Below are 23951 nucleotides of genomic sequence, written 5' to 3'. Positions count from 1 at the left end.
TCAAATATGGAACTGACTGCCACTGATACCTGGAGTTCACAGTTAACAAAAAAAAAAATCTAAAGCAGCATTATTCAAAGTGCTGCATTTCATCTCAGATAACAACCACATACAAAAAAATTTCAGTATCTATACCATGGTACTGGAGTAAATGTATGCCTTAGCATAAACACTTTCTGCTCTGCTTTTAACTAAGAATTGGAAATTCCATTTAAACTGATAACACACAGAATTCACCTTATGATGAGCAAAGCTTAGCAACATATACCAATCTATATTTCGTGCGTTTGCTATTTGCCATGTTAGTGAGGCAGCATCAAGAATAGGTATGAACTCAGAAATTTTAAAATTTGTCTCAACTTTCAGAAAATATGTATGCAAACTTTCCATTAAATTCCCTCAAATTTGTCAATCATATACAATCTTGCCTTAAGCATATCCCTGCATTTCATAAATACGATAACTGACCTCTATGCAAAACTATAGCTCCCTTCTTAACTTAAAATGAGGCAAATGTGCATAAACAGCCAGTTCCTGCTCTCCTAACAAGATGATTCTAGAAATAGGTAACCTGAAAAAGTTTAATTCTAAAATAAATCAAACAAGTCTCAAGAAAACCAAAACTCTTAAATTAAAATTTTCAGTTTCATAAACACAAATTACTGAAGAAAAAGCTGAACGAAGATAATGTTGCCATAATACACAATACCTTGATTTCCTACCTATCTATATCTCTGATGCCCATTCCTACAGTTACTCCTTTCAGTGGATGGCTAGGACAAAATGCTGCTTCTTAGCCTTTGAAATCCTCATTCTTCACAGGCAGAGGTAACTCTACCACAGCTTTTCCAGAGGTTCCTGCCTAATGTTCCTACCAAATACTTCTACCTAATGTGTATTTAATGTTCCAATCTACTACTATCTAAGGCCCCTGCCAAATATTCCTACCTACTGCTACTACCTAATGTCCCTATCTAGTATTTCTATGTAATGCTACTACCATTTTGCCAAAAGGCAGGGACACCGCATAGCACTTATCACAAGAAAATCTAAAGCTACAAAGAACGAGTTGAGCAAGTTATGTGTTTTGTGTGACAAGAAAGATTACAAGTTTAACAACAGAATGCCTGTAGTCCATGCGTGGCTGAATCAGAAAGAAAAGACAGCTACCTAGGTGAGAGGAGTGCAACCTGACAACTACCGAAGGACTGAGTTATTACACAGACATCACTAACCCTCCCAATACCCAGGTGGGTAGTTCCAGTAGTGTACCTCTCTGCTCAATGGCTGCATACCATCTATTACCTACCTGATATGCTCCTCTGAACAGATAAAGAAGCTCCATTACAAGAAAGGTGCTAGAGTGTCAGCATTTGAAGATACCTGAAGCTACACCATGTTAAAGGAAAACCTATAAAAACATGAGGAACCTGCAATGCCTAGTGTCCAGCCACAAGTAAAAGAAAAAAGATCTGCAAAAATCTGTACGTCGTGGTGTCTACCATAAGACTTGTATTTTCTATTCAATATTTGTAAATTTATGCAGTATGTGCTTCATGTGACAATAAAATAGCAACATTCAGGTTGTAAGTTAGGGAGCAATTAAAATATCTAATGTTGCCAGGATTACCATTTCTTAACTGAAGTACCAGTTAAAAATCACTGGAGCAGCAGCAAACTAATCTTCAGGAATTACTTGAAAATTCCTAATGAACACTGTCACATATAAATGAATGAAATTCAACAAAATTTCAGTGATCATCTTCAAGACACCACAGTCTGATGTCAGAGGTAGGCAATTCCTTCATTCACAAGTATATTATTTATTTCATTATACTTTGTCACTCTTTCCTATGTTAGCGACTTAGCACAAGGAAACAGATGAAAGAATGGCCCAACCCACCCACATACAAATGTATATACATACACGACCACACACGCACATATACATACCTATACATCTCAACGTATACATATATATACACACACAGACATATACATATATACACATGTACATAATTCATACTGTCTGCCCTTATTCATTCCCGTCGCAACCCCTCCACATATGAACTGACATCCCCCTCCCCCTGCATGTGCACAAGGTAGCACTAGGAAAGGACAACAAAGGCCACATTCGTTCACACTCAGTCTCTAGCTGTCATGTATAATGCACCGAAACCACAGCTCCCTTTCCACATCCAGGCCCCACAAAACTTTCCATGGTTTACCCCAGACGCTTCATATGCCCTGGTTCAATCCATTGACAGCACATCGACCCCGGTATACCACATTGTTCCAATTCACTCTATTCCTTGCACGCCTTTCACCTTCCTGCATGTTCAGGCCCCGATCACTCAAAATCTTTTTCACTCCATCTTTCCACCTCCAATTGGTCTCCTACTTTTCCTCGTTCCCTCCACCTCTGACATACATATCCTCTCTGTAAATCTTTCCACACTCATTCTCTCCATGTGACCAAACCATTTCAAAACACCCTCTTTTGCTCTCTCAACCACACTCTTTTTATTACCACACATCTCTCTTGCCCTTTCATTACTTACTCGATCAAACCACCTCACACCATATATCGTCCTCAAACATCTCATTTCCAGCACATCCACCCTCCTCCGCACAACTCTATCTATAGCCCATGCCTCGCAACCATATAACATTGTCAGAACCACTATTCCTTCGAACATACCCATTTTTGCTTTCCAAGATAACGTTCTTAATTTCCACACATTTTTCAACGCTCCTGGAACTTTCGCCCCCTCCCCACCCTATGATTCACTTCTGCTTCCATGGTTCCATCTGCTGCCAAATCCACTCCCAAATATCTAAAACACTTCACTTCCTCCAGTTTTTCCCCATTCAAACTTACCTCCCATTTGACTTGTCCCTTAACCTTACTGTACCTAATAACCTTACTCTTATTCACATTTACTCTCAGCTTTCTTCTTTCACACACTTTGCCAAACTCAGTCACCAGTTTCTCACCCGAATCAGCCACCATCGCTATCATCAGCAAACAACTGACTCGCTTCCCAAGCTCTCTCATCCACAACAGACTGCATACTTGCCCCTCTTTCCAAAACTCTTGCATTCTCCTCCCTAACCCCATCCATAAATAAATCAAACAACCATGGAGACATCACGCACCCCTGCTGCAAACCAACATTCACTGAGAACCTATCACTTTCCTCTCTTCCAACTCGTACACATGCCTTACATCCTCGATAAAAACTTTTCACTGCTTCAAACAACTTGCCTCCCACACCATATATTCTTAATACCTTACACAGAGCATCTCTATCAACTCTATCATATGCCTTCTCCAGATCCATAAATGCTACAAACAAATCCATTTGCTTTTCTAAGTATTTCTCACATACATTCTTCAAAGCAAACACCTGATCCACACATCCTCTACCACTTCTGAACCTACACTGCTCTTCCCCAATCTGATGCTCTGTACATGCCTTCACCCTCTCAATCAATACCCTCCCATATAATTTACCAGGAATACTCAACAAACTTATACCTCTGTAATTTGAGCACTCACTTTTATTCCCTTTGCCTTTGCACAATGGCACTATGCAAGCATTCTGCCAATGCTCAGGCACCTCACCATGAGTCATACATACATTAAATAACCTTACCAACTAGTCAACAATATAGTCACCCCCTTTTTCAATAAATTCCACTGCAATACCATCCAAACCCGCTGCCTTACCAGCTTTCATCTTCCACAAAGCTTTTACTACCTCTTCTCTGTTTACCAAATCATTCTCCCTAACCCTCTGACTTCACACACCACTATGACCAAAACACCTTATATCTGGCACTCTATCATCAAACACATTGAACAAACCTTCAAAAATACTCACTCCATCTCCTTCTCACATCACCACTACTTGTTATCACCTCCCCATCAGCCCCCTTCACTGATGTTCCCATTTGTTCCCTTGTCTTACACACTTTATTTACCTCCTTCCAAAACATCTTTTTTTATTTATTTATTTACTTTGCTTTGTCGCTGTCTCTTGCGTTAGCGAGGTAGCGCAAGGAAACAGACAAAAGAATGGCCCAACCCACCCACATACACATGTATATACATACACTTCCACACACGCAAATGTACAAACCTATACATCTCAACGTATACATATATATACACACAGAGACATATACATATATACACATGCATATAATTTATACTGGCTGCCTTTATTCTCCCTAAAATTTAATGATACTCTCTCACCCCAACTCTCATTTGCCCTCTTTTTCACCTCTTGCACCTTTCTCTTGACCTCCTGCCTAGTCCTTTTATACATCTCCCAGTCATTTGCATTACTTCCCTTCAAAAATTGTCCAAATGCCTCTCCCTTCTCTTTCACTAACAATCTTCATCCCACCACTCACTATCCTTTCTAATCTGCCTATCTCCCACACTCCTCATGCCACAAGCCTCTTTTGCACAAGGTATCACTGCTTCCCTAAATATATCCCAAGTATTCAAAAGTATTTTGGGTAATTCCTAAGAAGCACCAATTAAGGTATCAAAAGACCTGTGCAAATCTTTGAACTCCTAAACTTCACTCAATTTGAGTTGACTACTGAACCTAAATTGTCATTCGTATGAGGATCCTAACAAATGCAATCATGCTACCACAGAGGGTTATAATCAATGTACAATTATGAAAACTATGATAATTTGGTATAATGAATTAAAATCAGAAGCCCCGACTAAAGCTTAAAATCATTCATCTCATTCCTCAAGCTTGGGTATTAGAAATATCCTAAAAAGTGAGCAAAATAATATATCAAGCCAATGAAAAGAACATATTTATGACCAACACCTTCTAAAGCTATCTTCAGGGCTGTCTACAGGGATGGCTGAGACAACAGCAAAACAATGCTTTGACACAAACTTGTGCAATGTGAAGAACTACATCATAGTTAACGATATATCAAAATCTATGAAGACTAACCCAGTGAAACAAGCATTCCTTACTTTTCCCAGTACGCGAAATTGGAGCGAAATCAATTCCTACAAAAGATGAGCACTTCATACATTTGATCCATCCACAGGAAATGGGAACAGAGTTAATAACAAAAGAAAAGGAATCCAGCCTAAACATTAAGTACCAGTACTTGTTCAACATCTGTTTCCCATTTTAGAAAGTTAATACAACTTTCTAAAATGGGAAACAGATGTTGTTTGTTTGGTTGTTTAATTTGTTTATGGATGGGGTTGTTAGGGAGGTAAATGCAAGAGTCCTGGAAAGAGGGGCAAGTATGAAGTCTGTTGGGGATGAGAGAGCTTGGGAAGTGAGTCAGTTGTTGTTCGCTGATGATACAGCGCTGGTGGCTGATTCATGTGAGAAACTGCAGAAGCTGGTGACTGAGTTTGGTAAAGTGTGTGGAAGAAGAAAGTTAAGAGTGAATGTGAATAAGAGCAAGGTTATTAGGTACAGTAGGGTTGAGGGTCAAGTCAATTGGGAGGTGAGTTTGAATGGAGAAAAACTGGAGGAAGTGAAGTGTTTTAGATATCTGGGAGTGGATCTGTCAGCGGATGGAACCATGGAAGCGGAAGTGGATCATAGGGTGGGGGAGGGGGCGAAAATTTTGGGAGCCTTGAAAAATGTGTGGAAGTCGAGAACATTATCTCGGAAAGCAAAAATGGGTATGTTTGAAGGAATAGTGGTTCCAACAATGTTGTATGGTTGCAAGGCGTGGGCTATGGATAGAGTTGTGCGCAGGAGGATGGATGTGCTGGAAATGAGATGTTTGAGGACAATGTGTGGTGTGAGGTGGTTTGATCGAGTAAGTAACGTAAGGGTAAGAGAGATGTGTGGAAATAAAAAGAGCGTGGTTGAGAGAGCAGAAGAGGGTGTTTTGAAATGGTTTGGGCACATGGAGAGAATGAGTGAGGAAAGATTGACCAAGAGGATATATGTGTCGGAGGTGGAGGGAACGAGGAGAAGAGGGAGACCAAATTGGAGGTGGAAAGATGGAGTGAAAAAGATTTTGTGTGATCGGGGCCTGAACATGCAGGAGGGTGAAAGGAGGGCAAGGAATAGAGTGAATTGGAGCGATGTGGTATACAGGGGTTGACGTGCTGTCAGTGGATTGAATCAAGGCATGTGAAGCGTCTGGGGTAAACCATGGAAAGCTGTGTAGGTATGTATATTTGCGTGTGTGGACGTGTGTATGTACGTGTGTATGGGGGTTGGGCCATTTCTTTCGTCTGTTTCCTCGCGCTACCTCGCAAACGCGGGAGACAGCGACAATAAAAAAAAAAAAAAAAAAAAAAAAAAAAAAACTTGTTCAACATGCAGATCTGGGTCTGAATTACAACAACATATCTAAAACATCTGTATGTACTGCTTTAGGCAGCCATTGTACTTATCATTATGGACAATAAGACTTCAATGCCTGTAGTAACTGGACATGGCAGTATTATGCATATATTTCCATCTCCCCTTCAACATCTACACTTTGTAACTCAAAGTCAACCTGTGAACATGCCAAAGATGAAAGTTGATGAGCAAACACAATGGTTCTTATCCAGAAAGGCACATCCACAAACCTTATTGTCAGAGGAAATCATAAAGAAAATTCTAAGAAGCCTAGAAAGGCATATCCATAAACCTTGTTGCCTGAGGAAATCAATGAAAATTCTATCACATTCAACAATCAAACTTTTTCAATGAACAACCACAACTAGTGGCAATAAGAAAAAATCTTAGTCTGGCCAGTACACCTGGTACCCACTATCTTGTGACTCATTATCCTGTGATAAGATGATCCAGCATTTATGAATAAAAAAATCAATGCTGAGAAAAAAGTTTCAAAAACTACACACACCAATAGCAAGCAATAATTAACAAATTGTGCAGAATCAACCAAGGTATAATCAAGTATGAAGTAATACTGTTTTCTCAGTGGTATAGAATCCATCACATTTAAAGTTAACGAAATTAATAATCTATTCTACAAACAGTAAACAGCCAACCCCATGACTGAGGTTAAAAGTTAAAAGGTAAACTTTATGTGGCATTTGCACATCATTTCATTACTGTACAACACAAATACGACAAAATGAGATAAGTATTGATGACGGAAGATCAACAGACTAGTCAGCTTTCATGCTGTTTTCATACAGTACACCTAATCATATCTACATTCATCACTGTTTGCATAATCAGGTGTATTATGGAAATGTAGCCTTATAAATGCCATGAACAAGTGATGAAATGGGGTCTTGAAATGGGTGGGCCACAATTCATAAAAGTATCCCTTCCCTTACTGTATCTGAAGTGTACTGCATGTTTCTATATCTATCTATATCACTGACACCTATTCCATCCAATAACTCCCTCAGGGAGATGGCCTCAGCAAAAGTGTCTCCATAACTGGCGAACTCTTGTGCCACTTCTTAACTTTTAGTGCCTCACCTTTAACAAGCCACTGGGAGAAAACAAATCTAGCAAAGACATTCCAGAGGATTCTGCCAAATGTTTCAAACAACTACTTCTACCTAAAGTTCCATCATACTATTTCTACCTAATATTCTTGTCTCATCTTCACCAATTAAGGTATCAAAAGACCTGTGCAAATCTTTGAACTCCTAAACTTCACTCAATTTGAGTTGACTACCTAAATTGTCATTCGTATGAGGATCCTAATGAATGCAATCATGCTACCACTTCCTAATGCTCCTGCCTACTACTTTTATCTATTGTAATACACAGACTATGTTTCTTGACATTTAATTTACAATATTGAGAAAATCAGGCTGAAAATCTCTCTTTGGAATGTAACTCCCTCCTTATAACCTTTGGCAAAATGTGACCCACTATCTGGTGTTTGCACCAAGATTTCCAGGAACACATCGTAACATTATGTAGGTACCAAGTGTATAATTTACCAATAAAAGACCTGTACTCTACTGCTTTGTACAAGTCACAAACAATTTCTGCAAATCAACAAAACAGAAGCACATACAGGCTGAACCACAATTATTTTGTCCTATTACCTGACCAACAACACCAACTACTGCATCACATTTACACCTCAGGTCTTAGGCCATACCCATCAACATATAATATCAAGGTCATCCAATTAGCTGTTCATCTCTGCTTGATATAATGTAAAAGTTTGGGAATTAAGCTTCAAAGAATTTCTTACTTCGATTGCAAGATCTATGTTGTACATGTACCAAAATGTCCATTAGCTGATAGTGAATTCCCTCTTTCCTCTAGTGAAGCAATACCATTTATTTTTTCTTGCTATACCTATGCTTTGATTATGGTTGACAATCATTAACAATCTGGCATACTAAGGGGCAAGACCTACTAGTACCCCCCCTTGTTGAATGAGGCATGTACAGCCAGACCTGTGTACATGTCTATGATCATGTTTTTTTTGGTCTTATTCTCCATTTTTACATGATGTCAGCAAATTCTCTATAATGCTGTACATAACAAGTAGTAAATCTTATACCATCATCATCATGACGGTAAATTTTTTAAATGTGTATTACCGCTAGCATGTTACTTATTTTCATTATACTTTGTCACTGTCTCCTGCGTTAGCAAGGTAGCGCAAGGAAACAGACAAAAGAATGGCCCCACCCACCCACATACACATGTATATACATACATGTCCACACACGCACATATACATACCTATACATTTCAACATATACATACATATACATATATACACATGTACATAATTCATACTTGCTGCCCTTATTCATTCCCGTCGCCACCCCACCACACATGAAATGACAACCCCCTACCCCCCACATGCGCGCAAGGAAAGGATAACAAAAGCCACATTCGTTCACACTCAGTCTCTATCTGTTATGTACAATGTACCGAAACCACAGCTCCCTTTCCACATCCAGGCCCCACAAAACTTTCCATCGTTTACCCTAGACACTTCACATGACCTGGTTCAATCCACTGACAGCACGTTGACCCTGGTATACCACATCGTTCCCATTCACTCTATTCCTTGCATGCCTTTCACCCTCCTGCATGTTCAAGCCCCCAATCGCTCAAAATCTTTTTCACTCCATCCTTCCAACTCCAATTTAGTCTCCCAATTCTCCTCATTCCCTCCACCTCTGACACATATATCCAATGTAAACCTTTCCTCACTCATTCTCTCCATGAGACCAAACCATTTCAAAACACCCTCTTCTGCTCACTCAACCACACTCTTTTTATTACCACACATCTCTCTTACCCTTACATTACTTTACCAATGCTGTCTACCCAAACTTTTCTATTTCTGTAATTGCTTCAGTACCTCTAATCACTGCAGTTTCTTCTTTTTCTTCAATGCTACAAACAAGTTTATTAAGGCTTTTGAAGTTTATACTACAAACTTTCCATAAAATTCATAATGGGTTCCCTTACAGATGAAGATTCAAGATGTGAAAAGACATAAGTTGATATGTGGTTCAGGTAAGAGGCAGAGCTTATCAGCATCATGCACCTTAAACATGCACAAAACCATATATCTTTCTTCAAAAGCATGAAAAAAAAAGTGTGATATCTCAGCCTGAAAACTGCAGATTCTGACGAACATGGATGACAGTTTGATATCTATCTGGTATATGTGGGGGTTGGGGAATGCTGTTTTTCTTAATCATCTAAGTGGTTTGCCTTTAGACAATGATTAAATGGTAAATGTTGCTCAACTTTCCTCATCACAATATGAATTTGGTGACCTGTTACTTGAGAAGGAAGTATACAATAGTTTGGTTTCTGAATCATTACTATGAAATCACTATTGGCATTAAGATTATTTCATGTCACTACATCTCAAGACAAATGCAGAACCATGTCTAGTCTACAACTGTTTGTTATAGTCCAGGAACTATGAATATGTCAGCTCTTGCACACAGTGGCAGATATTAGTCCTAACAATGTGGATTAATAATGGCTACCTCAGGCTACTATCATGACAACTTTCATAAACTTTAAAATATTTTAAATATGAATATTAACCCACTAGGCACATAGCCACTTTCCCTGTCATCTGCAATATTACACCATACTGAAACTTCTCAAAGATTTTGAAAAGAATTAACAACAACCAATTGCAGAGTCATAGTTTCCTCACATTCAACGGGTAGCAAAATTAGAATAAATGTCACAGCTGTAACTAATCATTCTTTACAATTAAATGTTTTTTCATTCAACTCATTACAAACCCTTCGTGTACCAAAAACCTGTAGGTTGCTTCATCTCACTAATCAGGAGCCTACAGCTCATCAGATCTTGTGAAGCTTGTTTACTAACAGTAGGAGCAGCACTTACATCCACCTGCTTGAGTCTAGCCATCAGTTTTTCCTCTGTGCTTGTTAAGGCCTCCATGACTTTGTGGTTCTTTTCTCGCAACTCCTACAAGGCAGGGATTAACAACACACAATGTTAGACTTAAGGGAATATAGCACTGGATCTCAGGAAGAAAAGTAACAAGCTTGTTAATAAACATTGGGGTATATGCATTCCAATCAGTTATCCTCATGATAACTACAAATGTGTACCTGATCAAATTTATTCAATAATAACTAGTGAAACTTCTTGTAAACAATCACAAGATCAATGGTACAATATGGCCACACAAAGCTAAATATTGGGGGTGAAAGCCATTCCAGGCTGCATCAGGTTTCAATTATACAGTGCCTAGTAAGCACACATATTAATACATAACATGCGTACCAGCCTATGTCCACTGATGAATGAACAGTCTCGTGGGGCTAAGGCAAGAGGAGCAACACTAAGAGGCAGAGGGGTAAGTCTACACACAATGAATCCATGATCAAGTATATCCAACTCATTCTAGGGAAGAGTTCCTATTATCCCGTGAGGTGAGCCAAGCAAAGTTCAATCACATTAACAATAATGATCTCCCCCTCCTTAAATATAAGGGGCATAGACTCAAGCATCTCAAGACAAAAATATCCAACAAGGGATGAGAAGGACAACAGGTGCATATGCTTGATAAATTACATATTCATCATTGGTTTTGTAATGTTATGGTGCAACATGCTACAGTACTGCCATTCTGCTGACTATTAACAGGTTCATCAAATGCTTTACAACAGGTGAAGAGTACCATCTAACAGGATTTTTGTACAATCACTAAAAAGCAGCAGGGTCATCAGCTGAGTGATTCATCTTGAATCAACACTAAAGTAGAATAGTTTTTTGGCCGTCACTTGGGTCTATGAAGCACTTGGGTAAACCACAAGACAGGATACAAGAACTGGTAATCTCATTTCAACTTACCATTATTGAAAATCTTCAAAAAGTGTGTGAAGTGTTTCCAAGCTTATAATCAGGAGAAAGTGAAGACAATACATTCAGCAGTAGGTGTAAATGAAGAAAAGTAATAATTCAAAATCAAATTATCTAACATACAGCCATGCAAGTTCCAACAGAGGGAATGTCACAAAGAGTACAGTTTGATAAAGCACTGCTGGAACATCTGAGATATAAGTTAGGATACTCACATTGTTTTTCGCTCTCTGACTCTCCAAATCTTCTTTTAATCTTGCAATTTCTTTTTGTTGGTTAGTTATTTCATTCAACTGTTCTTCTATTACACTTTCTTTCTCCTTCACTCTGTAAATTGTCAAATCATGCATTTCAGGTAAATCAAATCTAAAATGCACATCACAACTAAAAATATTCCATCTACACAATTTTTTCCTCTTATGTTAGCAGAGAGATGCAAGGCAAATGAAACACATATGCTCCCCAAACATTTCATTTCCAACGCATCCACCCTCATCCGTACAACCTTATCTACAGCCCATGCCTCGAAACCAAACAATATTGCTGGATCTACTATGCCTTCAAACATACCCATTTTTTGCTCTCTGAGACAACGTTCTCTCTTTCAACACATTCTTCATCACACCCAAAACCTTTACCCCTCCCCCATCCTATGACTCACTTCCACTTCCCTGGTTCCATTCACTGATAAGTCCACTACCAGATATCTAAAACACTTCACTTCCCCGTTTTTCTTCGTTCACACTCTCATTCCAACTAACTTGTCCCTCAACCCTACTAAATCAAATAATCTTGCTCTTTTTCACATTTACTCTTAACCTTCTCCTTTCACACACTTTTCCAAACTCAATCACCAACTTCTGCAGTTTCTCACTCAAATCAACCACCAGTGCTGTATTGTAAGTGATGAACAACAACCAACTCACTTCCTAGGCCCTCTCATCCCCAACAGATTACATACTCGCCCCTCTCTCCAAAACTCTTGCATTTACCTCCCTAACAACCCCATCCATAAACAAATCAAACAACCATAAGGACATCACACACCCCAGCCAAAGACTAATATTCACTGGGAACCAATCACTCATCTCTTCCTACTTGTACACATGCCTTACACCCTTGATAAAATCTTCTCTGCTTCTAGTAGCTTACCTCCCACACCATATAATCTCAAGACCTTCCACAAAGCATCTCTATCAACCCTGTCAAATGCGTTCTCCAGATCCATAAATTTTTTTTCATACATATTCACCATTTCCTGCATTAGTGAGGTAGCGTTAAGAACAAAAGACTGAGCCTTAAAGGTAATATCCTCACTTGGCCCCCTTCTCTGTTCCTTCTTTTGGAAAAAGTAAAATGGGAGGGGAGGATTTCCAGCCCCCTGCTCCCTCCCCTTTTAGTCGCCTTTTACAACATGCAGGGAATACGTGGGAAGCATTCTTTCTCCCCTATCTTCAGAGGTAAGATCCATAAATGCCACATACAAATCCATCTGTCTCTCTAAATATTTGTCAAAATTTCTTCAAAGCAAACAACTGATCCACACATCCTCTACAACTTCTGAAACCGCAATGCTTCTCTCCAGTCTGATGCTCTGTACATGCCTTGATCCTCTCAATGAATTCCCTCCCATACAATTTCCAGGAGTACTCAACAAATGTATGCCTCTGTAGTTTGAGCACTCACCTTTATCCCCTTTGCCTTTGCATAATGGCACTATACAAGCATTCTGCCAATCCTCAAGCACTTCACCATGATCCATACATACAATGAATATCCTTACCAATCAATCAACAACACAGTCACCTCCTTTCTCAATAGATTTTACAGCAATACCATCCAAACCCACCACCTTGTCAGATTTCATCTTCCACAAGGCTTTCACCACCTCTTCTCTCTTCACCAAACCACTCTCACTGACTCGTTCACTTCACACACCATCCGGACCAAGCACCCTACAAGTATGAATATTTATATGTCTGTGTATGTATGCATATGTTGATATGTATATGTATGTATTCGTTCACACTCAATCTCTAGCTGTCATGTATAATGCACAGAAACCACAGCTCCCTTTCCACATCCAAGCCCCACAAAACTTTCCATGGTTTACCCCAAATGCTTCACATGCCCTGGTTCAATCCATTGACAGCACGTCGACCCCGGTATACCACATCGTTCCAATTCACTCTATTCCTTACACGCCTTTCACCCTCCTGCATGTTCAGGCCCTGATCACTCAAAATCTTTTTCACTCCATCTTTCCACCTTCAATCTGGTCTCCCACTTCCCCTCGTTCCCTCCACCTCTGACACATATATCCTCTTTGTAAAACTTTCCTCACTCATTCTCTCCATGTGACCAAACCATTTCAAAACACCCTCTTCTGCTCTCTCAACCACACTCTTTTTATTACTACACATATCTCTTACCCTTTCATAACTTAATCGATCAAACCACCTCACACGACATATTGTCCTCAAACATCTCATTTCCAGCACATCCACCCTCCTCCGCACAACTCTATCTATAGCCCACGCCTCGCAACCATAAAACATTGTCAGAAACACTATTCCTTCAAACATACCCATTTTTGCTTTCCAAGATAACGTTCTCAATTTCCACACATTTTTCAACGCTCCCAAAACTTTCGCCCCCTCCCCCACCCTATGACTCGCTTGCACTTCCATGGTTCCATCCGCTGCCAAATCCACTCCTAGATATCTAAAACCCTTCACTTCCTCCAGTTTTTCTCCATTCAAACTTACCTCCCAATTGACTTGTCCCTCAACCCTCCTGTACCTAATAACCTTGCTCTTATTCATATCTACTCTCATCTTTCTTCTTTCACGGATGTTATTCCATGTGTGGCGAGGTGGCGATGGGAATGAATGAGGGCAGACAGTGTGAATTGTGTGCATGTGTATATATGTATATGTCTGTGTGTGTGTATATATACGTGATGTATAGATATGTATGTTTGCGTGTGTGGACGTGTATGTATATAAATGTGTATGGGGTGGGCTGGGCCATTCCTTTCGTCTGTTTCCTTGCGCTACCTCGCAAACGCGGGAGACAGCGACAAAGCAAAATAATACTAATATTATTCATATTTACTCTCAGCTTTCTTCTTTCACACACTTTACCAAACTCAGTCACCAGTTTCTGCAGTTTCTCACCCGAATCAGCCACCAGTGCTGTATCATCAGCGAACAACAACTGACTCACTTCCCAAGCCCTCTCATCCACAACAGACTGCATACTTGCCCCTCTCTCCAAAACTCTTGCATTCACCTCCCTAACAACCCCATCCATAAACAAATTAAATAACCATGGAGACATCACACACCCCTGCCACAAACCAACATTCATTGAGAACCAATCACTTTCCTCTCTTCCTACTCATACACATGCTTTACATCCTCGATAGAAACTTTTCATTGCTTCTAACAACTTGCCTCCCACACCATATATTCTTAATACCTTACACAGAGCATCTCTATCAACTCTATCATATGCCTTCTCCAGATCCATAAATGCTACATACAAATCCATTTGCTTTTCTAAGTATTTCTCACATACATTCTTCAAAGCAAACACCTGATCCACAAATCCTCTACCACTTCTGAAACCACACTGCTCTTCCCCAAGCTGATGCTCTGTAAATGCCTTCACCCTCTCAATCTATACCCTCCCATATAATATCCCAGGAATATTCAACAAACTTATACCTCTGTAATTTAAGCACTCACCTTTATCCCCTTTGCCTTTGTACAATGGCACTATGCAAGCATTCCTCCAATCCTCAGGCACCTCACCATGAGTCATACTTACATTAAATAACCTTACCAACTAGTCAACAATACAGTCGCCCACTTTTTTAATAAATTCCACTGCAATACCATCCAAACCCGCTGCCTTGCCAGCTTTCATCTTCCACAAAGCTTTTACTACCTCTTCTCTGTTTACCAAATCATTCTCCCTAACCCTCTGACTTAACACACCACCATGACCAAAACACCCTATATCTGGCACTCTATCATCAAACACATTCAACAAACCTTCAAAAATACTCACTCCATCTCCTTTTCACATCACCACTACCTGTTATCACCTCCCCATTAGCCCCCTTCACTGATGTTCCTATTTGTTCCCTTGTCTTACACACTTTATTTACCTCCTTCCAAAACATCCTTTTATTCTCCCTAAAATTTAATGATACTCTCTCACCTCAACTCTCATTTGTCCTCTTTTTCACCTCTTGCACCTTTCTCTTGACCTCCTGCCTCTTTCTTTTGTACATCTCCCACTCATTTGAATTATTTCCCTGCAAAAATCATCCAAATGCCTCTCTCTTCTCTTTCACTAATAATCTTACATCTTCATCCCACTACTCACTACCCTTTCTAATCTGCCCACCTCCTATGCTTCTCATGCCACAAGCATCTTTTGCAAAAGCCATCACTGCTTCCCTAAATACATCCCATTCCTCCCCCATTCCCCTACGTCTTTTGTTCTCACCTTTTTCCATTCTGTACTCAGTCTCTCCTGGTACTTCCTCACACAAGTCTCATTCCCAAGCTCACTTACTCTCACCACTTTCTTCACCCCCCCAACATTCTCTCTTCTTTTCTGAAAACCTCTACAAAGCTTCACCTTTGCCTCAAGATAATGATCACACATCCCTCCAGCTGCACCTCTCAGCACATTAACATCCAAAAGTCTCTCTTTCACGCGCCTATCAATTAACATGTAATCCAATAACGCTCTCTGGCCATCTCTCCTACCTACATACATATACTTATGTATATCTCATTTTAAACCAAGTATCCCCAATCACCAGTCCTTTTTCAGCATATAAAACTACAAGCTCTTCATTTCCATTTACAACACTGAACACATATATAATATTCATTTTATCCCTGGGGATAGGGGAGAAAGAATACTTCCCATGTATTCCCTGCACGACGTAGAAGGCAACTAAAAGGGAAGGGAGCAGGGGGCTGGTAATCTTCCCCTCTCGTTTTTTTTTTTTTTTTTTTTTTTTAAATTTTCCAAAAGAAGGAACAGAGAAGGGGGCCAGGTGAGGATATTCCCTCAAAGGTCCAGTCCTCTGTTCTTAACGCTACCTCACTAATGCAGGAAATGGCGAACAGTATGAAAAGATATTCATTTATTTATTATACTTTGTCGCTGTCTCCCGCATTAGCGAGGCAGCGTAAGGAAACAGACGAAAGAATGGCCCAACCCACCCACATACACATGTATATATACTTACACGTCCACACACGCACATATACATACCTATACATCTCAACATATACATATATATACACACACAGACATAAACCGGCCACAAGGAGAGAATTAACATCTCGTTTAACCTTGGGCCGGCTGCTGCATCCACGTTTCAAACCCAGGCAGACCTATACATTTTCAGTCAGCAATAGTAACCACTACAGTATATCTTCCCAAGCACAAATCAATAATCTTAGGCTCTGAGAAGCCTATGACATATTGTTAAAAACAGTTCTTTGAATGTCTTACAAAGTCTCTAAGTGGGCAGTGTTTGGGGCTGAAGTTTGTTCAGCGTGCACATCCCCATTCTCCTGCCCCTCAGCAGCTGGACGGACACTCTGAGAAGCCAATGACTCCTTCTCCTCCTTCAGGCGCTCAATCTATGGGCAAAAGGTGAGAGCAAAATGACGTGAGGGTAGTGAGTGAGGAATGGGATGTATTTAAGGAAGCAGTGATGGCATGTGCAAAAGATGCATATGGCATGAGAAAGGTAGGAGGTGGGCAGATTAGAAAGGAAAGTGAGTGGTGGGATGAAGTTGTTAGTGTGAGAGAAAAGAGGTATTTGGACTATACTTACAAGGAAGAAGTGCAAATGACTGGGATATGCATAAAAGAAAGCAGTAGGAGGTTAAAAGGAAGGGGCAAGGGTTGAAAAAGAGGGCAACTGAGAGTTTGGGTGAGAGGGTATCATTAAACTTTAAGGAGAATAAAAAGCTTTGAAAGGTGGTAAATTACGTGCATAAGACAAGAACAATTGGGAACATCAGTGACAGGGCAAAGGGGAAAGTGATGACAGGTAGTGATGAAGTAAGAAGGTGATGGAGTGAGTATTTTGAAGGTTTGCTGAATGTGTTTGATAGGGTGGTGAAAGCCTTGTGGAATATGAAATCCTGGAAGGCAGTGGGCTTGGATGGTAATGCAGATGAATTCATTAAGAAAGGAGGTGACTGTGTTGTTGATTGGCTGGTAAGGATGTATGTATGGATCATGGTGAAGTGCCTGAGGATTGACAGAATGCATGTATAGTGCCACTGTACAAAGGTAAAGGGGATAAAAGTGTGTGTGTTCAAACTACAAAAGCATAAGTTTGTTGAATATTCTTGGAAAATGGTATAGGAAGGTATTGATGGAGAGGGTGAAGGCATGTACAGAGAATCAGATTAGGGAGTAGTGTGGTTTCAGAAATGGTAAAGGATGTGTGGATCAGGTGTTTGCTTTGAAAAATGTGAGAAATACTTAGAAAAATAGATGGATCTGTATGTAGCATTTATGGATCTGGAGAAGGCAGATGATAGGGTTGATAGAGATGTTTTGTGAAACGTTTTAAGAGATATGGTGTGGGAGGTAAGCCGCTGGAAGCAGAGAAGTTTTTATCAAAGGTGTAAGGCATGTGTACAAGTATGAAGAGAGGAAAGTGGGTGGTTCCCAGTGAAGGTCAGTCTGCAGCAGTGGTGTGTGATGTCCCCATGGTTGTAAATGCAAGAGTTTAACAGAAAGGGGAGAGAGTGCAGTTTGTTGGGGATGAGAGGGCCTGGGAAGTGAGTCAGTTGTTGTTAGCCAATGATACAGCACTGGTGGCTGATTCAAGTGAGAAACTGGTGATTGAATTTGGAAGAGTGTGAAAAGAGGAAGTTGAGTAAATGTGAATAAGAGCAAGGTTATTAGGTTCAGTAGGATTGAGGGACAAGCTAGTTGGGATGCAAGTTTGAGTTGAAAAAAATTGGAGGGAGAGAAGTGTTTTAAATATCTGGGAGTCAGCTTATCAGGAAATGGAAACATGGAAGTGGAAGCACGTCACTGGGTGGGGAAGGGAACAAAGGTTCTGAAAGTGATGAAGAATGTGTGGAAAGAGAACATTATCTCAAAGAGCAAAAATGGGTATATTTGAAGAAATAGCAGTTCCAACAACATCATAAGGTTGCAAGGCATGGGCTATGGATAGGATTGTACGGAGGATGGTGGATGTGTTGGAAATGAAATGTCTGAGGACAATATATGGTGTGAGGTGGTTTGATTAAGTAAGGAATGGGTAAAAGAGATGTGTGGTAATAAAAATAGTGTAGTTGAGAGAGCAAAAGAGGGTGTGTTGAAATGGTCTGGACATATGTAGAGAATGAATGAGGAAAGGTTAACAAAGAAGATACACGTGTCAGACGGGGAGGTAAAAAGGAGAAGCGGGAGACCAAATTGAAGGTAGAAAGAGGGGGAGGGAAAAAGGAGAAGCGGGAGACCAAATTGAAGGTAGAAAGATCAAGTGAAAAAGATTTTAAGTGATCGGGACTTGAACATACAGGAGGGTCAGAGGCGTGCAAGGAATTGGGTAAATTGGAATAATGTTGTATACCAGGGTAGACGTGCTGTCAATGGACTGAACCAGGGGATGTGAAACAAAGAATACAAGTGGATGGGTTATTCTTCATTTGTTTCCTGGCACTACCTCGCTAAGAGGGAAAGGGCAATCAGGTATAATAATAAAAAAAATATATATATAATTCTGTCATGATCAAGAGATTCTGCATGTACCAACCTTTGAATGAAAACAAAAAATGAGCAAACATTCTATTGATGTACCTGATACCAGTGTGTATTTAATACACCAACATTCAAAGAATAAATGAATTCAAAATTAATGAGCTCTATCAAACTGTCAAATTATGCTCTCCTTATGGCTATACCGTAAAGAGAGCCCTATATCAGCAAAAATTCTCAAATCAACTGAAATCAAACTCTTTGAAAGCTGATGTCTACCATATAACAGTTATCAGGTAATAATTTATCTAGAAATAGAAACAAGAAATGACCACTGACACTTATGGAATATTGGGGTTGAACACTTTTTGGAAGGACCGGAATTAGCAACTTTTGCAGATGCAATAATCTAATCTGCAGCAACTGAACCAGATGTCTCCAAGCCAAGAGAAAGAGAACTATTCCCTGAATTAGTGGGACCAAGAAAATGTTTAAGTCCTGGATGGAAAAATATATTTAAAGCACCTAAGGAAGGCTAAAAATCATTTATTGCATTACCTTACAATAACTCAGGGATTGAGATAAACATGGAACCTTGACTCAGAAAATACTAAGATAGGCCCTTCCCAATGTACCCTGGCATGTCATAAACAGGATAGTTGGGTCATGGTACTATATGAAAAACAGTTTATCCAAATATTCCCATAAGAAGACTAAGGGGTATGGACAGAGCTTGTCCTGTACAATAATTCTATTAAGGGCAAGATCTCATCATACACTACCTCCATTCAAGGGCTGGTGGCTACGGCTACCACTCCACTAGCAACCACTTAAAACATCAACTAGTATATCATTAATGTAATAGCCAGGGCACAGTAACTTTCTAGAAATGAGGATGGCTAAAATTCATCTCTAGCATCTCCCTTGTTAGCTCTGGTATTGAGACACATCTTATTTAACAAGATTCTCAAAGCATACCAGCTGCTCTCTATCATTAGTACCATCATGTATAATACCATGAAACCTGGGCCCTCCATTCACAGACAAGCCCTAATGACCAATTCCATGGCTCTCCCTGATTGCTTCATATTCCCATTGACAGCTTTGTCCCATGCACTTAATGTTTAAAGGTAAAATATAATTATTAACAATCTATGTAAATCACTTGGGTGCATAATATACATTGTCATGTGCCTTGAGGGATTTCAGTGAAAAAAATAAAAAGTTACATATTACAATTATGTGGTGTCATTCCCAGTCTAATGCTGAAAACTGTCCATATCAAAAATTTTCAAGGACAATTTCACCTTTCATTAAGTAAAATCTAATAGGTATCTCATGGTTTTTCTTGAACTCACCGAAGTATTTTGGTCTGAAACCACTTGTCGTACACTACAAAGCTCGGACTCCACTTTGTTCAGTCGTGAATCAACTTCAGCTTTCTCATGTAATGTTTCCTGAAAAAGAGAAAGTGAGCTGATTAGTTAAATATCCTCTGCAGTAAAATAAACATATAATCATCAATCATGCATCCAGAACCTCTAATATTGTAATTAACTACCATATCTACATTCTTGATACACAAATAATAAAAGCAGACATTTACACATCCCATTTTCAATTCGTTTACTAATACAGCTTTTTTTTCATTATACATGCTCACCATTTCCTACGTGAGCATGGTAGCGTCAAGAACAGAAAAAATAGCCTTAGATGGAAAATTCCTTACTTTAATCCTTGCTTTGTTCCTTCTTTTGGAAAGTAATGCAGGAAGGAAAGATTTGCAGCCAACCACTCCTGCCCCTCTTAAGTCACCTTCTACAACACACGGAATACGTGGGCAGTATTCACTCATCCTTATCCCCAGTGATAAAATGAAAAATAAAATACTAATACAGCTATGAGAGATATCGTTCCAAACCTCTTTGCAGTTCATCCATCGTGACTTAAAATCATGCCACTGGATATGAACACTATCAATTTAACCAATTACCTGTCAACCTGCTTGGCTCCTTCTGTTCCACCTCTTAGAAATTGAAATACAAAGGGGGTATAGTCTCCCATTCCCACTCACTTTAATCGTCTATGACACCCATGGAGTACAGAGGAAGAAATTCTTTCTCCCCTGACAGATAAAGCATGGATATGAGCAAATGCAACCTTTCTTTATCTGTTCCTGGCTCTACCTCAACAGAGATCATGTAAAATCTCTCTACCTACCTAATTCGCGAGTCTTAAGATTCTACTGCTTCCATTTAGATGTAATGGGGTTACTATATACGCACTTGCAAATCATTCATACATATCCTTAATTCAAGTCTATGTAATTTCAACATTCACTTTTATCCCCCTTGCATTTATACAATGATGCTGTTAAGACATTCCACTACTTTTCAAGCACCTGTAAGCTAAATATACAAAAAAAAAAAATCCTCATTTACCAATCAAAAACACCATCACCCACTTTCTTATAGCAACAGCAATCCTATCCACTCCAATTGCACTTCATCAAACACAATGCTCTTCACCAAAACACTCTCTATGGCTCTCTTACTCTGCACATTTCCACATCCAAAACATCCCATACCTGCCACCTTAATGCATAAAAGGTATGCAACACCACCTCATGCCATAAAGTCTAATGGAAATAATCTAGAAAAATAAATTACCCGTAATTTGTGCTGCAACTGTGTGAACTTCCTGTTTTCATTAGCTAGCTGCCCAGCCAAAGCCTCTTGATCTCTTTCCATGGCCGCCAACTCTGCTAAAGCCTGAGCACGAGCTGCATCAGCATTATGAATCTGCGCTTGTAACTCTGTTAGCTGTGCACTGCGAGCTGCATCTTCCCCTGCTCGTTTTTCTTCATGGGCTCTGATGTGCTCCTCATACTGTTGGCACCTTTGAGTGAGCTCTGCATGTTCTTGCTGAAGCATCTTTGCTTGCATTTCTGCTTCATCAAGTGAGGCACGTAAAGTGGTCACTTCATTCTCATTGCTGGCATTCTGCAACTGCTCCACTAGCTGCTGTTGCTGCTGAAGCTTTGTTTGATATTCTTGCTCCAAGGAAGAACGTAATTCATTTAAGCGAGCAGTCTGTGTTGACTGAGCATTAGAAGCTGCTGCGTCCATCTGCCGGGTATGGTTTGCAATGGTATCTTCCAACTGAGTCTTGAGTTTTGTGACTCGAGACCGTTCCCCATGGAGTTCTGAGCACAAGTCAGTGATCTTGGCTGAGAGTGCACTTTGAGTCTCATCTTTGTCACGCAGGCGATTTTCTAATTCTTCCAATTGCCGTTTCAGTTGTGTAATGGGATCCACACGGCCCTTCTTAACCCAATCACCTGCTGCATTGTTCTGCTGTTGCTTGTTAAGCAGAATATCAATCAAGGTCTGGATCTCAGCACCAGACAGTGGGGCATGTTGTACCATAGGAAGCAGCTTTGACTGACTCATGGCTGGAAACGAAACAAACATTATATCAATAATATGGTGACAAGTTTATGGAATACAGAGCTGCCAACCTTGTCAAACAAAAAATAGAAGCACAGATGGCAAAAATAAGTATTTTAATAAAAAAAACGGGGAATTTTACAAAATGAAACTTACAACCACATACAATACAGGGTGCACTTCCAATACAGAATATTGTGATGTCCAGTGCTCAAGCTGTTACCTCAGTTTTTTTATCTACACATATAGTCCTTAACTGTTCACTTTAAAATGGGCAAAGCAGCCCAGTCTGAATGTCATTTGCTCCTCCATGTGCAATGCTAAAATCCATAGCACAAACTTAACATCATGCAGTAAATTCATCCTTTCTCAACTGCACAATGCAAGACCACTTTCTGGTGTACTCCAAATGGAAAGTCTGCTTCTTCCTGCTTGATTGTGTATTCGAAATTGATGCTGTGATCAACTCACTTCTCCAGCTCACTGTCAACTTGTTCCATAATGCATAGCTCAATATGTGATACGAACAACAGCAAGCCTAAACAACAAAACACTAAGACCAAGTTTTCCCACGTGGGAGATGGCTGTAACATTCTAACCACTTCAAACTCTTCCATTATGAAATGGTCAATGTCTGAATGATTTTCCTTATCATGTCACTTTTTAAATGTTTTACATAGACATGATTTGGCACTCTTAATGGTAATAGTAATACGAACTCACTCAATGATGCATAGTAGGATATGCAATATGAACAACAGCAAACTAAAACATTAAAACATGAGGACCAAGTTCTCCCACGTGGGAGATGGCTGTAGCATTTTGACTTCTTCAAACTCTTCCATTATGAACTGGTCACTGTCTAATTGATTTTCCTTAATATACCATTTTTTAAATCTTTTACATGGACATGGACAAGATTTGGCATTTGTAATGGTAATATGAGCATATTTGCTGGTTTGTTAGAGGTTACCGGCATTATATTTGGTAAGAAAGGATCTGGCTTATACACAGTTCATTTCATTCCCATTAACTAATGGTTGAGGCCCATATAAACTGATGTGATGATGTAACTTACATGTTGAAGATTTAATTTTCCAGCAATATTTTCATGCAAGAGTTTTGGAAAGAGGGGCAAGTATGAAGTCTGTTGTGGATGAGAGAGCTTGGGAAGTGAGTCAGTTGTTGTTCGCTGATGATACAGCGCTGGTGGTTGATTCATGTGAGAAACTGCAGAAGCTGGTGACTGAGTTTGGTAAAGTGTGTGAAAGAAGAAAGTTAAGAGTAAATGTGAATAAGAGAAAGGTTATTAGGTACAGTAGGGTTGAGGGTCAAGTCAACTGAGATGTAAGTTTGAATGGAGATAAACTGGAGGAAGTAAAGTGTTTTAGATATCTGGGAGTGGATCTGG

General features: G+C 39.7%; 1 protein-coding gene across 47 annotated transcripts in view; it reads right to left on the bottom strand.

The window, feature by feature from the left end:
• The window catches only part of LOC139747642 (uncharacterized), a 121813-nt gene that overhangs the window by 76921 nt on the left and 20941 nt on the right, over positions 1 to 23951 (bottom strand). For 29 of the 47 annotated variants that reach the window (XM_071660151.1, XM_071660154.1, XM_071660162.1 and 26 more), the window contains exons 6-10: positions 21761 to 22545; positions 20450 to 20548; positions 16872 to 17002; positions 11540 to 11651; positions 10341 to 10424 (exon numbers count right to left, since the gene is read on the bottom strand). In XM_071660151.1, coding sequence (XP_071516252.1) covers positions 10341 to 10424; positions 11540 to 11651; positions 16872 to 17002; positions 20450 to 20548; positions 21761 to 22545 — 1211 coding nt within the window. The remainder of the gene's footprint in view (positions 1 to 10340; positions 10425 to 11539; positions 11652 to 16871; positions 17003 to 20449; positions 20549 to 21760; positions 22546 to 23951) is intronic. The other 18 variants (XM_071660158.1, XM_071660185.1, XM_071660179.1 and 15 more) reach the window with 1 other exon arrangement.

This window comes from Panulirus ornatus, chromosome 69, assembly GCF_036320965.1.
Source record: "Panulirus ornatus isolate Po-2019 chromosome 69, ASM3632096v1, whole genome shotgun sequence".
NCBI classification, from domain to species: Eukaryota; Metazoa; Arthropoda; class Malacostraca; order Decapoda; family Palinuridae; genus Panulirus; species Panulirus ornatus.
This window is presented reverse-complemented; position numbering and strand designations above follow the sequence as displayed.